The sequence below is a fragment of the Xenopus tropicalis genome, chromosome 1 (genome assembly GCF_000004195.4).
Source record: "Xenopus tropicalis strain Nigerian chromosome 1, UCB_Xtro_10.0, whole genome shotgun sequence".
Lineage (NCBI taxonomy): Eukaryota > Metazoa > Chordata > Amphibia > Anura > Pipidae > Xenopus > Xenopus tropicalis.
In genome coordinates, this window is record NC_030677.2 from 187,705,451 (window position 1) to 187,725,357 (window position 19,907).

The 19,907-nt window shown below is 40.5% G+C and overlaps 1 protein-coding gene across 1 annotated transcript in view; it reads right to left on the bottom strand.

Annotated features, from left to right (window-relative positions):
• nln (neurolysin (metallopeptidase M3 family)) overlaps positions 1-19,511 on the bottom strand; it is a 34,016-nt gene extending 14,505 nt beyond the window's left edge. Inside the window, exons 1-9 of the mRNA XM_018090800.2 lie at positions 19,392-19,511; positions 16,391-16,650; positions 15,372-15,520; positions 13,314-13,421; positions 12,844-12,946; positions 10,572-10,732; positions 10,271-10,406; positions 8,693-9,059; positions 5,894-6,095 (exon numbers count right to left, since the gene is read on the bottom strand). Of these exons, the coding sequence (XP_017946289.2) occupies positions 5,894-6,095; positions 8,693-9,059; positions 10,271-10,406; positions 10,572-10,732; positions 12,844-12,946; positions 13,314-13,421; positions 15,372-15,520; positions 16,391-16,650; positions 19,392-19,429 (1,524 nt within the window). The 5' untranslated portion in view covers positions 19,430-19,511. The remainder of the gene's footprint in view (positions 1-5,893; positions 6,096-8,692; positions 9,060-10,270; positions 10,407-10,571; positions 10,733-12,843; positions 12,947-13,313; positions 13,422-15,371; positions 15,521-16,390; positions 16,651-19,391) is intronic.
• Between the last annotated feature and the right edge of the window lie 396 nt (positions 19,512-19,907).

Consider the following 19,907-nt stretch of genomic DNA (forward strand, 5'->3'; position numbering starts at 1 on the left):
GGGTAGGGACTGATGGGAATGTGATAGGGACCTTAGATTGTAAGCTCCACTGGGGCAGGGACTGATGGGAATATGATAGGGACCTTAGACTGTAAGCTCACTGGGGCAGGGACTGATGGGAATGTGATAGGGACTTTATACTGTAAGCTCCACTGGGGCAGGGACTGATGGGAATGTGATAGGGACCTTAGATTGTAAGCTCCACTGGGGCAGGGACTGATGGGGATGTGATAGGGACCTTATACTGTAAGCTCCACTGGGGCAGGGACTGATGGGAATGTGATAGGGACCTTAGACTGTAAGCTCACTGGGGCAGGGAATGATGGGAATATGATAGGGACCTTAGACTGTAAGCTCACTGGGTCAGGGACTGATGGGAATGGTGTACAATCGCTGTAACATGCTGTGGAATTTGTTGGTTCCATATCAGGAATGATAATAGTGTCACAGACATTAAAAGGGATTCTGTCATAATTTTTATGGTATACTTTTTCATTCTAAATTACACTGTTTATATAGCAAATAATTCACTCTACCATTTAAAATATTATTCTTGAACCAACAAATGTATTTTTAGCTGTAATATTGGTGTGTAGGCGCCATCTCAGTGCATTGTGCCTGAGTCTGAGCTTTCAGAAGGAGCCAGCGCTACACATTAGAACTGCTTTCAGCTAACCTATTGTTTCTCCTACTCCCATGTAACTGGAGGAGTCCTACTGGGAGCCACCTGGCCCAGGTGTCAGTGGGCTGCTGGGAGGGGATATCGCTCCAACTTCCAACTCAGCATTAAAGTGCGAGAAGTTTATCAGAGCACAGGTCACATGGCTGTGGCACCCTGGGAAATGAAGAATATGGCTAGCCCCCTGTGAAATTTCAAAATTAAATATAAAAAAATCTGTTTGTGTTTTTGAAAAATGGATTTCAGTGCAAAAAGCAGTTCTTTGACTGAATAACACACATACAAACTGCATAGTCAGTGAACTCTTGGGTTGCTCACACACTTATTCTGAAAGAGAGCCGCTGAGCCAAAAGCCTGGTATTAGTAGCCTAAAACGGCTAAAATTTCACAAAACCCTAAAACTAGAAGATTTATGTAAACTGTAAACACACAGAAAGAAGTCTTCATGAAGTCATTGTTTTTGGTTTAGATCCCCTATTATTTTTGTTCTGAACTTTGCTGTCTATGATGTGTGGCCGGTGTTGAGCTACTGGAATGCCATAAGTAGTAGCAATAAATATGTAGAAAATGTGAATTTTTAAAGGGGTTGAAATACTGTAGATTTTTAATGAAGAAAAATAAGAAATGTTAAAATTACTTAACACATATATATACTGAACATACAGACTTACACCCTGAATTTTCAAGTGATCGGGTAAGCCTATCTTACATACCAACTGCAACTCCCAGCATTCTAATACATACAGTCAAGTAATAAAATACACTGGGACCTGTAGTTCCAAAGTAACAAGTAACTGGAGGGAACTATGATTCTGACATTTCATTCCCAGGACCTGATTTTTGGGGGGTGGCACTTCATACAAAATGCCTTATTCTGGGTGCTATTTTTACATACGTGTAACACGCAGCAGACAAAGAAGCTAGGGTCTAAAGCTGGTAACTCAAAACCTACACCCCCAACACTGAAATAGGTCACTTTTGTGTTTACACAGAAGCCCAATATAAGCTTGTGGCTAAATATAGCATGAATGGTGCCCGTGTACATTCTTTCACAGTCACACTTATTTAATTAGGAAAAAAAACATATGTTCTCTGTTGGTTTTGAGGCTAATTTTAGCTATTCAGTCTATAATAAACCCACAACTTGAGCAGAACAGTCTCTTGGCAACTTTACATTAGAACGCAAGGAATAAAGGATGTAAACTGCCTGATGAAACCAGGGATTTCTGAGCTGCATTTATACCAATCATTTCTAATGTGGGGTGGTTTACCTTTAAGTTAAGGGGTGGGTCACCTTTTGTTATAGAATGGCTTATTCTAAGTAACTTTTAACTGGTCTTCATTATTTACTTCTTTTAGTTTTTATCTACTTTCCTTTTTCTTCTAGTTCTTTGCAGCTTTCAAATGGGGGTCAAAACCACCCCTCGGTGAGGATACAGTTTTATTTTTCTTGTTACTTTTTGTAACTTGTTTTTCTATTCAGGCTCTCTCCTATTCATTTACCTGCCTCTCATTCAAACTGCTCCCTGGTTGCTAAGGTAATTTGTACCCCAGCAACCAGAAAGCTGCTGAAACACCAAACTACAGAGCTTCTGAACAAAAAAAGTGAAATAACTTAAAAACTACAAATAATAAAAAAATGAAGACCAATTGCAAATTATTACTCTTTACATCACGCTAAAAGTTAACTCAAAGGTGAACAACCGCTTTAAAGATTAACAACTCCTTTTGGAGGGTCCAGGAACAATGGAGCTACAAGAAACTTAGCTTCCACCCCAGTATATCCCTGGTGTAAATAAATACCCCTTATATGCCCTTTAAAGCGAGAGGAGCCCATGGAGGCTGCAGAACACTGTCAGCCAGTACAAGTCCTACATTCTGTGCCACTTCCTAACAAAATTTCAAAACTTCTATTAATAAAAAAAACCTTAACTTTTGGGAAAGTGAACTACCCCTTTAAAGGAGAAGGAAAGGTAACAACTAAGTAAGCCTTATCAGTAAGGTCTATGTAAATACAGCCATAACCACTCACAGAAACTCTGCACTGAGTCCTCTATTAAAAGAAACAGGATTTCTTGTCTCCTTTTTTGTAAACATGATGTTCCAGTTTCTGACTTCCTCTCTCAGAAAAATTCTTCATGCCCAGGGCCAGAGTCTGCGCAGCTCTCTCCTGCCCCCCCCCACATAAGAATTCATAAAACTCACCCCCTACCCCTTATGAATGTGTAATCTGAGCTATAAGATAAAATAGATGCTGCTGTCTTAAACAAACTGAGGGAGCTTCTAGGGCTCTTTACTCAGGTATGGTAATGGTTTCTGCAGAATAAATATATTGTTCTAGGGGGCACTAATGTGGAGAATCTATTGGCAGCAAAATGCCAAAATGACTTTCCTTCTCCTTTAATGCTTAATCACCATGTGGAGAAACAAAAACAACAACAAATTCTGAAAGATGGTAAAATGAGGCTTGGGGAATATAAAATGAAGGCAGTAAAACGAGGTATTATCCAAATACAGAATATTTGGTGATGCATTGTCAAAGCTCTCATTTTCGTTCTCTCTGTTCTCCTATATAGTTCCACCTCCATCAGGCCCAGACTGGCAATCTGTGGGTTCTGGCAAATGCCAGAGGGGCTGCAGTAAGGTTCCATAGACTATTTATTGGGCTGGTGGGGGCTTTTTGGGCATCTGTGTACTTGAAATGCCAGGGAAAATTTTAAATCCCAGTTCAGACCTGACCTCCACTCTTCTTAAAGTGATACCATTATGGGGAAACATGCAGCATACAATAGGAACCACAAATATTAAGCAACTGGAGACAGAATAAAATTAATTTTCCAAGCAGTAATTTGGGAACATCGCAAGCAAAACCCAAAGCAAATGATATTCTATTTCCCTTCCACATAAAAGTTGATATAGTATCTGATTTCTTTGCTGGTATTTACTCAGTGGAATTTTATAATGAGGCTTTGGAATAAGACATTAATAAATGGGCGTAGGCCTCGATATTAAATGACAAACAAATGGGATTGTTGTGTTAGTGTTTATGGGTTATAGAGAGTTCATAACTGTTATGGCTAACCAATGTTTCCAAAGAAATATATATATGGACTTAAAATGCTACCCCCGTTCAGCCTGCACCCACACCCGCCGTCACCCACGTTAAGGGGGGACCCGAAATTACATTTATGGAGGGCCTGGAATTTCAGCAGCTATCTGGTAGCTTGGGTCCAATTTACCCCTAACAACCATGCAGTAGTTTGAATGAGTGACTGTAAAGTAAAGAGGGTAGAAGCTAAATAGTAAGGTAAGTGATACAAAGTAACAATAACTATACAATTGTAGTCTGGCAGAACAATAGGTTTTTAACCTGGGTTTTACCTGTGATCTCTCGTTATATTGTAATTGTGTATGTAACACTGACCTCTTTACTACTCTGGGATATTAACACTATTTGAATATACATTTATATGTCATCCCCTAGTCCGCAGACCCTTCCCAGAGGCTATTATCCCACTGCTACTATAGGCACCATCTCTCCCTACTATACCTGTTATCCCACAGCCCCAGTCCCTTCCCAGAGGCTATTATCCCCCCACTGCTACTATAGGCACCATCTCTCCGTACTATACCTGCTATCCCACAGCCCCAGTCCCTTCCCAGAGGCTATTATCCCCCCACTGCTACTATAGGCACCATCTCTCCCTACTATACCTACTATCCCACAGCCACAGTCCCTTCCCAGAGGCTATTATCCCACTGCTACTATAGGCACCATCTCTCCTTACTATACCTGCTATCCCACAGCCCCAGTCCCTTCCCAGAGGCTATTATCCCACTGCTACTATAGGCACCATCTCTCCCTACTAAACCTGCTATCCCACAGCCACAGTCCCTTCCCAGAGGCTAATATCCCCCCACTGCTACTATAGGCACCATCTCTCCCTACTATACCTGCTATCCCACAGCCCCAGTCCCTTCCCAGAGGCTATTATCCCCCCACTGCTACTATAGGCACCATCTCTCCCTACTATACCTGCTATCCCACAGCCCCAGTGCCTTCCCAGAGGCTATTATCCCCCCACTGCTACTATAGGCACCATCTCTCCCTACTATACCTGCTATCCCACAGCTACAGTCCTAAATGACCAGATTGTACAGGGGCTCTAGATGAGCGGAGCTTCTGCATTTTCTGTGTCAGTTATTAACCTGTCACACACAGACATTGGCAGACAGAATTCCATTCCAACTACAATGTGATAGTGTAAGCAATGTTCTAGATGAAATAAAAAAATAATTCTTGAACATCCATTTCCTGAATAAGACCCTGGATAATGTATTAAGAAAGCTGCTTTACATGAGTCAGCTACCGAGTGGGAATTATTCTGGGTCTCCATGCATGTTCTGTACGTTACAGCTAAGTTGCTATTTTATTACAAATTTATTTGGATATTAAAAAAGCCGCTAGCCAGTGGTATAACTATCTATCTGCTGGGGGGCCCAAAAAGTACCTGCATCCTGCAAGCAAATTTCTGCATCCCTTATGCCTGCAACCATGCTGGCAGTTCCATTTGCTCTTGGGCACAGGAGAGAGGGAGACTTGGTAACATGACTTGGAGCAACACCCCAAAATGCTTTTTGCATGTAGGCCCAGGAAATTGAAGTTATGCCACTAGCTTTAGATGTAACATTACAAACGAAATGACACAGACAGATGCATTTCTTGAAGCTTAGGTAAATATTGTGGCGGAAGACCCAGTCTGTTTGTTACCCAAGTGCGCCTCCTAGTGACACTAAACTGGTATGACTCTACGGCAGAGAGAAAAGTCAGCCTTAGCTTATTAAGCTATTTTACCTCTGTCGTGTTTGTATTTGTCCCTCAAACTGGGACAGGTGTCTGCACTATTCCAGGATCATGTAGAACATAATGATAAAGAAATGTAAAAAAACGTATTCACTAACTGAACTCAGACTGAAGCTTTCCAACATGGAAGCAAGACACCCACTAGCATTTAGTGGTAGCCATATTATCTCTAGCCCTGGCATGTAGACTATGCCCCAAACTGGCAACATACTGATTGCCTGTGCTGCTTGCCTCAGTCAGTGACTGGGCTGTATTCAATCAAGTAACTATCCATGTAACCAGTGTTAGATTTAATATTGGGGGGAGTGGGGGGAACCATAGTGGGTGCAGTAAAAACCATTGCTTCTGACCTGGGCACATATCTGGTGCATTACATGGCCAAACTCATGAAAATAAGTCTTCACTTCATCGTGTGCCAGCAGCGAGGGGCGCTCAGTGGTCGGCTTAGTGAAGTTTGCCACCATCGCAGCTACAGACAACATTCTGCTCCCATCGGGGCAAAGGCAGCCTGGCTGTAGCCCAAAGCACGCTGCGTGGCCATATTTGCCTTCCCTAAAAGGAAACACAAAGAGAAAAAAGGAAACACTGCATAGCAATGATAACTTGGGGGGCTACATCCAGGGATACCAGTTTGGGGTTCCCCAAAATGATGAATGACATAAATTTGCAAAAATGCTCTATTCTCATAGTATTATCAGTCCCCAAATGCTACCAATTACCTACGTACAATTAATTTACAATTAAAGCTGTTAGAAACTAGATACAGTAATACAATATTTATTTAAGTTTAAAAGGGAAAATAGGATTTCTGTTCTATTTATTGTCATTTAAAAGAAGTAAATATCCTAATAAAAGAGAATTGTGACAGAACAACACAACTTTTATCACTTAAAGAACCACAGTACTGACAAGTACAGGTATGGGACCTGTTATCCAGAATGCTCAGGACCTGGGGTTTTCCGGATAAGGGGTCTTTCTGTAATTTGGATCTCTATAACTTAAGTCTGATAAAAATGAACCCAATAGGATTGTTTTGCCTCCAATAAGGATTAATGATATCTTAGGATCAAGTACAAGGTACTGTTTTATAATTACAAAGAAAAAGGAAATCATATTTAAAAATTTGAATTATTTGATTAAAATGGAGTCTATGGGAGATGGAATTTCTGTAATTTGGAACTTTCTCGATAACGGGTTTCTGGATAAGGGATCCCATACCTGTATTATTATTCCCATGGGATGGATTCGGGGGTTTGGCAGAACCCAAAAAACTGGGTTCGGTGTATCCTTAGTTAGGATAAAGAAAAAGAGTTGCTTTTAAAACACATCCCATATTGATCCTGTTCTGGGAAAGTTTCATAATAGGATCTTCCAAAAAAAGGATCTGAAAACTGCAGATCATGACATTTATCCTGTAAATATCATTTTTCAATTTTAACATTGACTCATGGATATGCTACGAAGCTTCTTCTTGTTACAGAGCCACTATCTCTATTTTGGGATGTGCTGTGGTGTGTAATAGATCTTAATTAGGCTCGGTAAGTAAGTAATCAGGGCTCATCTTTCTCTTGGCATAAATGCAGCAATTTGGTTAAATTTGGGTTGGGAGCTAAAAATATGCATTGCTTTAAATAAACTTTGGAATCATTATCAACTGTTCTCTTATATGTACAGTACCATTCATATGAAAGTTTCTTGCTACCTTTGCACGGCACAACAGGCATTTATATGGTGGTGCTTAAACCAAGAACGTTGAACCTTGTCAAATTGTGGCTATCAATATAAGACATACCGCCATATGTAATAAAAGGAACTACCAGTAAGTTTGCCCCGGAGCAGTGACCCCAATAAGGTGTTTGCTTTTAAACAGATGACCAGTAAATTCTACCTGCTGATTGGTTGCTATGGGTTACTGCTCTTGGGCAAACTTAGTGCCCTTTATTACATAACCCCCTAAGAGCCCTTTTTAAATTATGGTGAGCGCTCCTTCCTACTCCTTCAGGAGTGAAACAATGGCGTTCCACAACTTAATCTATGAGCCATAATACTGCAAGCAAACTGTTTCGGCCATGATGGTTTTAAAATTTCCATTGAGTGTTTCTTGTCACTTTTAAAACTGGCCCAGCATAGTGGCTCTTTCCCTTGCTATTTTGTAGTGAGAAACATGTATTATACAAGGCCAATTTATTGTGGCATAGGGTGTATTTATTAACATTGGAGACAAATATCACTGGTGATGTTGCCCATAGAAAGCAATCAGCAATTAGATTTAAATAGTCACCTGCAAGTTAGAAAACAAAATCCAATGATGTTTGTCTCCAGTGTTAATACATTTTCCCTCTTAATGTTAGTGCTGCTCAGCCAAATCCACAATAGAGCTAAGAGGTTACAGTGACACTGACATTCATATATCAGCTGGCTCATAATATATGTGAGTGTGGAACGTATAATACAGCTGAATAAGAACAGGTGCTTTTGGTCAATTTCTTTACAGAATGGGGGAAGGTGGGACAGTTTGGCATTTAGTTCTGCTGCCCTCCAGTTAATTGTAAATCTAGCAAAGAATAGCAATATATCTACATCATAGTAAAAGTTACTTTTATAGTAAATATAATCTTGACGCATCCACACAAAGGCAGGTTTTTGGGTCATCTGATTGGTGTATGATATGGTATTATCCACAGGTGGATAACTAAGGTGAAGTTATCTGCTCTTCTGAGAATGGGAGGAAGATGCAGATCTCAAAGCAAATTGGAGGTATGTACGGCCATAGACAATTCCAGGTCATCTGATGTCAGGGAGAGCTAGAAGGCTAGAAGCTGATTCCTAATATTACTGGAGCCTGGGAAAACCCTGAATATTTGTCTAAACAACAAATTTACCCTCTGGTAGAACAAGAATTCTAAGGGTGAAGACACACAGAGCAACTAGTAGCACCTACTTGTCACGGCTACTAAAAAAGACAATGCTGATCATTTCCTGATAGTTGTTTCTACGTATGTTTTAGCAGAGCCAATTCTCAGTATTGTCTAGTATTTTGTGGCATTTACTAGCCATAACAAGTAGCTGCTACTAAGTAGCTCCATGTGTCTTCACCTTAAAGATCATAGAGAATATTACTATTACTTCCATAAGAGAACAGTCATTACCTTGGATAAAGGTCCAAATAGAACTGCCCCAGTTCTTCTTCACTCTCTTTATCAAAAACTGAATAAAGACTGACACTCTCGTGCCACACGTGGGCATTTTCCACTTGCTCAAACCGCAGCCCTAGTATCTCTTGGTAAATATATAACAGATTCTCTGTAACAGTCTGCATTGGGAAGAACTCCTTAAGCTTTTCGTGGTCCACAGAAAATTTGGTCTCTACTATCCGATTGAGGTAGTAATGCAGATCCCAGGCATTGATCTTGTTATCCATTTCCAGGCCTCGTTCAGAACATTCTTTGCTTTTCAGCTGCAATATTAACTGTTTCTCTTCTTCCCCTAGAGGTTTTAATTTGGTTTTCAAATTATCTGCAATTACAATGATAATGACATGATGTTACATCATTGCATCCTCTTCCTTAGGGGTCACAGTGTGTGAGATGTAAAATTGTTTTATTATTTTAATTTTGAGGCTAATATCCCAGCTACCAGAAGCAATAGTTACGGCTACAAATGTCATAAAATTGCAGCTATACAACTTGTTAATTCAAATGATAGACTAGAAGGATAAGAAGTACACAGGTGCCTAAAGATATACAACGTGCCACTACCCTATATAAACATAGGTTGTTCTGGTTAGGAACAGACAGGTCATTATTACTAATGGTGGATCTTAGGAGCTGCCTTGAAGTGACTACTGACAGGCTGATTGTGGGAGATTGTGTCAGGCTGGCAATGCAGAATGAATGGCAGTGTTGGTGCCAATGGGGACAATGCATTGTGCAAATGAGTGAAGGGATTTCACATAGTAAATGGAATACACAATGTTATACAGGTATAGGATCCCTTATCCGGAAACCCGTTATCCAGAAAGTTCCGAATTATGGAAAGGCTATAAGCAAATAATTCTAATTTTTAAAAATGATTTCCTTTTTCTCTATAATAATAAAACAGTACCTTGTACTTGATCCCAACTAAGATATAATTAATCTTTATTAAATGCAAAACAATCCAATTGGGTTCATTCAATATTTAAATGATTTTTAGCAGACTTATGGTATGGAGATCCAAATTACGGAAAGATACCTTATCCAGAAAACCCCAGGTCCCAAGCATTCTGGATAACAGGTCCCATACCTGTACTATTCAAAGTACATGATGCACACAATAAAAAGGAATCCTGCATGCAAACTTGTCAGTGGAGCTCACTCATATCAGAGTATGAGTGTCTCAATATCTGAAAGCAAAAACACAGTGTGTTTAACTCACTGATTTTAAACCTGAGTAAGGGTGAAGACACATGAAGCTACTAGTAGCAGCTCCTTGTTGTGGCTACTAAAATAGACAATGCTGATCATTTACTGATAATTGTCTCTATGTGTGTTTTAGCTGAGGCAATTCTCAGTATTGTCTATGGCAGGGTATTTTCTGGAGTTTAGTAGCTGTTAAAAAGTAGCTGTTTCTAGTCGCTCTGTGTGTCTTCACCCTAAGAGCACTGAAATATGTCAGCAAAGCAGCCCTGTTGTCTAAAAAAAGACCCTTGTTTTTGTACTGTGTACAATTATAAACAAATAACTAACCTAGAAATGCTGATACATTCCTAGTGTTCTTAGCAGTGTTCAACTCGAGAACAAAATCGGCATGTGTCTGGTATCCCAGCAGCTCAGACAGTTTCGCCCTCAGTGTAATCAGTTGTTCAAGGATGGCTGAGTTCTCCTGAAGGGGAAAAAATAAGGAGAAAGCTGACTTTGGACATAACACATGCAGAAACCCTCAAGAAAATCCTTGCGGACCATCCAGTGGTCACAAAATGCCATTAATACCAGGATCATAGAAACATTTTACAGGCAGCACATACACAGCAGGATTACAGGCACTTACTTCCATACACCTTCTGTTGAAAGAGCTTTCCATTTTCCTTCTAGTTTCAGGCACTGAACACTTCTTTAGCACAGGAAAATAATGGGGATACTGGAGAGTGACTTTAAAGCTGTCTCCATTTATTTTTTCTAGGCTGCCAAAAAAGTCGTTGGGAAGACCTTCTACATAACAGTAATGGAGAGAGAGCAAGGCATTAGTCCCAACAGTTTCTATATAATACTCTACTACTAAAATTCATCATTAGACCATTTGGCTTTGCTGTTAGTAAAGGGTAAAACAGCCCAAATATCTTTAATGAGCTGCGGAACTGCTCTGGGAAATGTTCTGGCTGACTTGCTCACTGTGCTTCATGGTAATAAGCATAAGAATTATGGGTAAGGGACAAATATGAGTTGCTGTAGCCCAGATATAGTTAAGGAATGGTGGTCCTATTTGAGGTCATAGGTTTTGAGTACAAATATGCAGGAGGAGATTGTCTGTTTAGGTTTCCTGTGGTTAAGGAAATCTTCAGATTTCAACTATATTAACCAGCCAGGAGCTGGGAGATTGAAGATCTTTGGTGACGGACAACTGAGAACACAGTGAATAATATGTGTATGGGATCCTTTATCTGGAAACCCGTTATACAGAAAGCTCTAAATTATGGCAAGGCCATCTCTTATAGAATACTTTTTAAGCGAATAATTCTAATTATTTAAAATGTTTTCCTTTTACTTTGTAATAGGAAAACAGTGACTTGTACTTCATGGTAACTAAGTGGCATAACAATCCTATTGGGTTTATTTAGGATTTAAATTATTTTTTTTAGTACATTTATGATATAGAGATCTTCATAGGGGCCTTTACTAGGGTTATTAATACTCCCTCTGTTCCTTGCAGTGGCAGACAGATCCCCAGCCCCTCTGGGAGTACCTTCCATGGACAGGTAGACTTTCTGGTTTTTTCCTCCTCAGAAAGACCTTTTTAACACTCTCATCATATTAAATACCTTTCCATGGGGCAGCCTTCCAATGGAAAGTCTGTTTCAGTATGTAATCTGGACTAATGGAATTGAGTGTCTGGCCTGCATGTTTCTTTTAGAACACTCCAGGTCCCATGACCTAATAATAACATTCTTTAAACAGAGAAAATATTCTCTATTTATTACCACTTTCCTACAGGGGAGAAACTAAAGCAAAATATTATTTTTCACCTTTTCCTTTGATCTTTACTCACAAAATGTAAATAGTAAAAAGAAATTAAGCTAGAAGGGGTGGGACCCTTATTATCAGAGGGAGGTAAACTAGTTTATGAGAGCAGGGAAAATAAGAGATTCTTACTATTTCCTGTTTTCACAGTTGAGGAACCAGCCCAGTTCTAATAACGTAACTATTAATGGTGCTGTCTATGTTTTTTAGAGACCACACTAACTTCTGCAAAACTATAAGTTGCATGCAGGATGTTGCCGCTCTGCAGAGAGAGGTTTGACTAAATTGGAGAACTGGGCAGCAAACTGACAAATTAGATTGCTGATAAATGCGAGGTTATGCACTTTGTTAATACTACTACGAGTTACACACTAAATACTAGTGTGTTGGAGGTATCCGTATTTGAGCAGGATATGGTGATTTGTGTGGACAACAAGCTGTGTAACTCTATGCAGTTTCACTCAGTGGCTACTAAAGCAGATAATGTACTGTCTTGCATAAAAGATGGCATTGCCTTGAGGGATGAAAGCATAATTTAGCCTCTTTATAGATGTATGCTAAGGCCTCACTTTGAGTATAAAGTGCAGTTTTGGGTCCCGCTCTTAAGACATTTATTACAGATGGAAAGAGTGCAGAGACATACAATTAAACTGGTAAAAGGAACTGAACAATTAAATTATGAGGAAAGATTGTCAAGGGTGGAGTTGTTTGTCTGGAGGAAATTTGCCTGCAAGGTAACATCATTACTTTTCAAAAGTATTAGATAACATTATAAGATGACATTATAAATCAACAGACCAGCTCTTTATACATGTGGAAGTGAACTTTTATTTGAACCAGCTAAAAAGCTTATATCACAGTAAAGTTAAACTTGATGGACTTGTCTTTTCAGATGACCACTTCCTTAGCTTTGTATTTCTAATGGAGCAGGATAACACATTAGCCTTTTACTCTGAATTTGAATATATGATTGACAATATGAGTGAGAAAAATAGGCACTTTCTAAGTGGATTTTTTTTATAACTTATGTAAATAAACTTGATAATTCCTTTTGGCCATTTAAAAGATAAGAAAATAATAATTACCCAGTTCCGCCTTGGTAAAAATGAGATATGTGGTTTCCTCGTTGAGATTTTTATTAAAGTCGATGCTGAGTTGACTGATCTTTTTCTTTATAGATTTGATTTCCTTGAGGGTCAAAAGAAAAAAAAGACTCAAAATATCCTCTAAACTGCAGAAAAGTTTAGCCTCATGAGGGTTTAAAAACAATGTCAATGGAATAACCAGGTTGCCGCAATAATGTCACTCTCACTAATTTGAGGGTCTAACTGGCCCCAATATGTGACATCACTGTGTGTTAGCACTCAACTTACATGACCGTGGCAGGCCAATTATTATAATCATATTAGTAAATAACCTCCTATTTTAGAAAGTTTATATCTGATCCCATTTAAAAGCTGTGAGGTTACTATTACTAGGGTTACCAGCAGTAATTATCAATGGGGTAATTAAACATAAGGCTGACATTATCACATATCACAGATATTATACTTACACTCTGGACTTCTGCAGGAAGATGAAGCCCATTGCGCTTTCCCATCTGTACTGACTTCTCTAAGTACCTTCTGACCTCTGGATGCAGTTGTTTCAGATCATGTGTTTGCTAAAATATAAATACTTAATAAACATGTAGCAATCTAGCTGATCGTGCACATATGGAGCACAGTTTATGTGACTAAATAGGGACGTTGTGCTCATCACTAAACAATTTTAAACCATTAAGTGGTGATGAAATGAGGGAATAACCACAAAATACAAACATACCTTTGTAGGGTCAAGGTAAGAGGTCCTCTGCACTCACCCAATATCAATATATTAAGGGCAATAAGACATTTTGTGAATAAAGCCACAATAAATGCCCCCCACCCCATTAAACAAAACAGGGATTGTTTGTCCATATATTGCTATATATTCAAGCTGGCCAACTATGTCAAAGTCATCCCCAGTCTGGCCAGTCCTACACATCTGATTCATTATGAATTCTATTACTTTATTCATTCATTTTTCACAGGGACTAAGTTTTGCAACTTCCTTGCTTTCTAGCTGGCCACTGCTTCTGTATAAATTATAGCAACCACCATTAAAGCTCACCATTAAACAATCTGAAACCTTTAAGTGTGGGGTGCAATGAGGGTGTGACCACAAAATACATGCATACAAGAAATTCTCTTCACTTGCCCATTATCAATATATTTGACAAACATTCCCTGTTTTGTTTAAATGCATGTATGCACCGTGAGAGCGTGACCAAAGAAATAAGTGAAAATCCCTTTACATTCTCCATAGTGGGAGATGTAGGCTAAACAGAAAAGGGTTTCTCTGTTTAAAGAATCTTGCTCTCAGATTCTAGAACCTGGAGTGTTCTGAAGGCAATTTGTAGGTCAGGAATTCCGTTCCATAAGTCCAGCTTGTGTATTGGAGCTCACTTTGCAAAGGAATGCTGTCCTGTGGAAAGGTGTTTAACTGAAATGAAAATGGTAGGAAGGGTTCTCAGAGCAGGGCACAGGGTCACTGAAGAACTAAACCCAGTTTAGTGAGGGAACTCATCAAATGTGTGAAGGTAGCACTCAGTGGGCAGGAGTTATTTGTTTTTGCTTTACAATTTTATGCTAAAATAGCCACCCTTCTGTTTAAACAAACTGCCTTAATTTAAATCAGTGCTGTCCAACTTCTGTTGTACCGAGGGCCGGAATTTTTCCGACCTACATGGTGGAGGGCCGATAATGGAAGCCAGTTTTGAACACTCCCCTTTTTGAAACCGCACCCACTTGAAACCACACCCATGTTATCACATGACCATACCCATATTAATGGTTGTAGTACAGCAAAAACCTGCCATACTCTGCCTGCCCTACCCTGCCTGTGTGTGCCATACCCTGCCTGCCCTACCCTGCCTGTGTGCCATACATTCACTGTGTGTGCCATTCTTGGCTGGTTTGTGCCATACTTGGTCTATGTGTGCCATACTCTGCCTGCCCTACCCTGCCTGTGTGTGCCATACTCTGCCTTCCCTACCCTGCCTGTGTGTGCCATACTCTGCTTGCCCTATGCTGCCTGTGTGTATGGCACACACAGGAAAGCCTACAGTGACACAATGCTGGCACTGCTCCTACAGTCTGCACAATAACTATATATTAAAAAAAAATTTAATTGAAGTACCACCTCAGTATATGGTCTTTTTGTAGTGTGCAGGGATTATTTGTGGGTTTCTACTGCTCCTGAGGTGTGAACAGGGGAACAATGTGGGTGATTACAGCCTGAGCCTGAGGTGTGAACACTGCAGGGGGTGAACAATGCAGAGATTAAAAGGTGTGAACAACACAGGGGATTACATATTTAAACAATACAGAGGGATTACAGCCTGAATCTGAGGTGAGAACCATGCAGGGGGGGCAGTTAATCACAGTACTGATACCATTTAGAGTTTACACAAGAGCAAGCCATCAAAGCAGCCAGACAGGTGGGGGGCCACACAGAGGGGGGTCGCGGGCCGCATGCGGCCCGCGGGCCGCCAGTTGGACAGCACTGATTTAAATTATGTGACTACGCTTACATGAAAATGAAAAATTCTTCGGAATATATCTTCTCTCATAGTCATCTCCACATCAAACTCAGATAGCCGTTTGTCTGCTTCAGTGCTTGATGCTCGCACTTCTTTGCTGGGTGAGACGTTCTGGGGGAAATCTAACATGCTCCGCTCCACTGCCAAAAGGAGAACTCAAGTTAAAACAACAAATGGCACAATGCGCAATTATGATGATGATTCAGTACAAATCTTTGTGTTTATAATGGTAGGGAATGTTTATAAAACATACCAACTATACTGGAACAATTCTATAGAAGTGAGTAATGGTTTTAAGGTAGGTAGGTACTGCCAAACAAAAAGGGAAAAGTGGGGAAGAAAGTAATTTAAAGTCATAACTCATCCAAAATATGCAGGTAAAGCATTACATGCAAGGGTTATTCTCATCAGTCCCTGCCAGGGTGAAGCTTACAATCTAAGGTTCCTATCACATTCACACACTAGGGCCATTGTTTTCAGGAGCAATTTAACCTGCCTGTATGTTTTGGCAATGTGGGAGGAAACTGGAGTACCAGGAAACCCATGCAGACAAGGGGAGCACATACAAACTCCTTACAGAATGTGCCCAAGCCACAATCAAACTCAGGATCCCAGCCTGTCAGCTTAAAAAACTGTGCCATGAGTAGGTTCCCAGAAAGTCTCAACTGTATAAGCCTTTTAAATAGTTATATTTACATCATATAAATGTGCAGAATTCACTGATAGCTATAGGCAATAGGCCCTCTCTAGCACAGTTGCCAGTTCTTTAACTCCACCACCGACTGAACATTTCTAAGGCAGAATCCTAATTCTGTTCGGCGAATCCTAAAATAGTGGATTCAGATAAAGTAATAAAGATGGTAACAGTTAAGTAAAACATATCAGGTGGTAGTGTACCTGATCTATAGAACTTAACTTGGGTTTTATACACTCAGCCACAAACAACATTCCAAGCAACAATAATGTGCATCAAGATTACAGTGCTCTTATTAGTGTGGCATTTTGTTCACCTGCATAGTCCAGCTCAAGGTCCGCCAAGGCCTTCACAGTATTCTCATAAGTGATATTCTCCAGCTCGAGAGCCCCAACTGTATCATAAACATGCTTAGCTTTAGCAATGAGCTCTTCACACCTGCTCTGTATGCGCTCAGGAGACAAGTCCCACCTCAGCAGGTTTCTGTTAGTGGCTGTGCTTAGTGATGCGGTCCTGTAGGCTGTGTGGCACTCTGCTCCCAGTGTCATTTTCATGAAGACCTTATAACTCTGTTTCCTGTGATAATAAATAGCAAAAGGGCACAGCATGAGTCTCCATGCACAAAATGACAGTTCCACAAGCCACTCCCACCTTTCTGAACAAAACAAAGTGTGTTCCTGGAGTGTTATCTCTAGGAAGGTGGATCCAGGGGATGACAAGTTTTGTTTAAGTGTCAGTATCGCTTTAAAGGACATATAAACCCCATCAGTGAACAGTCTCTTTGAAAGCTTTAAACAACTGCCATTCCGGTTGTAATTATAATAGTGAGGTTGAGGCATCCCCTTAATCACTTAGGATTCCTTCTCCTCCTCTAACTCACCCGGTTCCCTCTTTCAGAAAGTGACTTTGGCTCTTGGCTAACTGAGCATGCTCAGTTCTTCTCAACTCAGGTTACCAAACACACTCTCCAGTTTAGGAACTAATGAAGAGTTGGTATTGCTGGTATAGAAACTCTGCTCTAGCTGTGCACTTTGCTGGAGAAAAATGTCTTTTCTCCTAACCCCCTATTTTGAGCTCAGATTAGCCATTACAGTGTTCAGTGCTCAATCTAAGCAGAACTCTTAATCAAAGTAAGTTCTGCCTATGTAAGCCTGCATTCTTATTGCATGAACTTTAAAACTCATATGTGCTGTTCGCAGATGTAAATGTCCCTGAATATGTCAGAGGCAAAATGGGTGCCGGGTGAAAGCTGCAATTTGTTTTTGATGGTGCTGGAAAACATAGGGGATATATGCAGTGTAAATGGTGCAGTGTGGGTGGGGAGATATGCCCAACTTATATACATGGTAGAAAAATGTAGGGTTTAAACGTCAAGCAAGCAAGCTGTAATAATAGGCAAGCTGGTCTGCATAAAGGGTATATACAACGTAAATATTTTGACATTATTATATACCTCTAAATATAAAAATGCCTTTAAAAGTTGTCTTTGCTATTTTAATTACATTTCCCCTAGAACTTCACTAGTACCACCCAGCTATTTGACTTTCTCGGCTGTTTAGGAGAGCCAGCAGGACAAAGCCATTTGTCCTGCAGAAGTCCAGCCAATCTCCATTGTGGGTAGGCAGCCCCACTCCTCAGCTGTCAACCGCCTGTATCGGGGCAAAGGTGTGACCCACTGCTCATATTCAACATTAATATCAAATAAATAAAGGGGTTGTTTTTAAAGGCAACAACCATTTTTAGCACCATATATTATTTATCACTGGCTATGTGATGAGTATAATTTAAAAAGACACTAACCCTAATTAAATATTTATTCTTTAAGTGCTCTGATAGTAAGGGGAATGTTGGAGCAGAACAAATGGTGCCATGCCAGTTTCCTTACCATAGAACAGCGGTATTTATTTCCAGACATGGTGGCAACCCTATTCGCTGGTCAGGGATCAATATAGGATAATGCCTGCCAAGAAATTCTACCAGCAGCCTTCCCACTAGTCTTAGTTATCAACTCCCCGTATCCTCCAACAGCCCAGGGCCCACAAATACCCATGTACTCCATCTACACATAAAGGTAGTTATGACATCAGGACTCATGAACATCTGCAAGTGCAGTTGCGTCGATCCCCACACTTTTGCCGCAATCAGTTATGCACCAATATTTGGCACAACTGTATCGTTTGTGACATTTTGCTGAATCCAATGCAATTGTGGTAGGAGCAGTGAAATTGTGTAAAAAAAAAAATGGTGAATGCACTTGAAATTGCATTTTGCTCCCTGCACATACATGAACCCTAGCATGTATCTAAGTATTGAACATTAGGGTTATAATGATGGTACAAATATGGGACCCATTATCCAGAATGCTTGGGACCTGGGGTGTTTTGGATAAGGGGTCTTTCCGTAATTCGGATCTCCTACCTTAAGTCTGCTAAAGAAATTATTTAAACAGTAATAAACCCAATAGGATTGTTTTGACCCCAATAAGGATTAATTATATCTTAGCTGGGATCAAGCACAAGGTACTGTTTTATTATTACAGAGAAAAAAGAAATCATTTTATAAAAATGTGAATTATTTGGTTAAAATGAGTCTATGGGAAATGGCCTTTCTGTAATTTGGAACTTTCTGGATAATGGGTTTCCGGATATGGGGTCCGATACCTGTATAGATATAACTTGCATAGAAAGACATAGAAACATCCGGAGCATGCGGGGGGGGGGGGGGTGCCGAATGGGGGCGCCTCGGGGCGCCAAGAAATCCAGAAGCTAAACAATCTTTTCGGGTCAATGTCAAGTTTAAATAATTTTTAGCAGACTTAAGGTATGGAGATCTTTTCCTGTACAGATACTGTAGTGGGGTAACATGAGGGTGCCAGGGGCGCCCCACCCCAAGCCCAGGGTCTGCTTCCTCTATAGTTACCCCAATGAAAGACAGACATGTGAATGAACAGAAGCTGCACATACATGTATGAGAACAGCATGTATTTATCTTGCTTACATGGTTATGTGAATAACATTCTAACACACAGATGAATGGGAAAGAGGATCAGGAGCCAAAGGGTCACTAAAAATATATATAAAAAAGTAAAAAGCAGAGCCCAAATGTGCCCAGCCGTGCAGGGTTCCAGACTAATGTCCTTGTGTATAGCACACAAACACAGGAGGGACATGCATACTACCTGCCCCCCTGCACTAATTATATAGTAATTGGGTTATCGCCTCTCTGTATAACGTACACTATGTCAATGGAACAGGTAAGGCAGAGGCAATGGGATGGAGTATGCATATGTTCCATACAGGCATGGGAAGGACAGGTACCTGCTGAGAGGTCGCACACAAAAGCGCACAAGGAACATGGCAGAGAGAAAGCAGAGGGAGGCAACATGGGAGAGCAACCCAGCATGACCGCCCCGCCCTCCTGTCACAACTCCCGCCTCCCTCCCAGCCTACAGGGGGCTGGCTCATGTTTATTGCCATAATGGACAGCCAATCACCGCTGTAGCTAAAGTCAAGTACTTCCACCCCTGCTGTAAGTGAGGGCAGAGCGCTATTCCTCCTGCCCTTAATGCATCAATTCATAATATACCAGCAATAGCCGTGCCCTTAGCTAATATGGAGGATATATCTCCAAGTTCCTTAAAGTCATTCCGGAACTAGCAGGATCTTCCTGTTTGTTTCTAATTCATCTCGCGGTGCAAAATAGGGATGCATTGGGCGCAAGTGCTTTCTAAATAAACGCTAAGTGGTGTAGTGTTAGTAGTGTAGTGTTATGCCCCTCGGTGCTCCTGCATCCAGGGCAATAATAAAGTCACCGCTAGTAATCAGCTTTACACC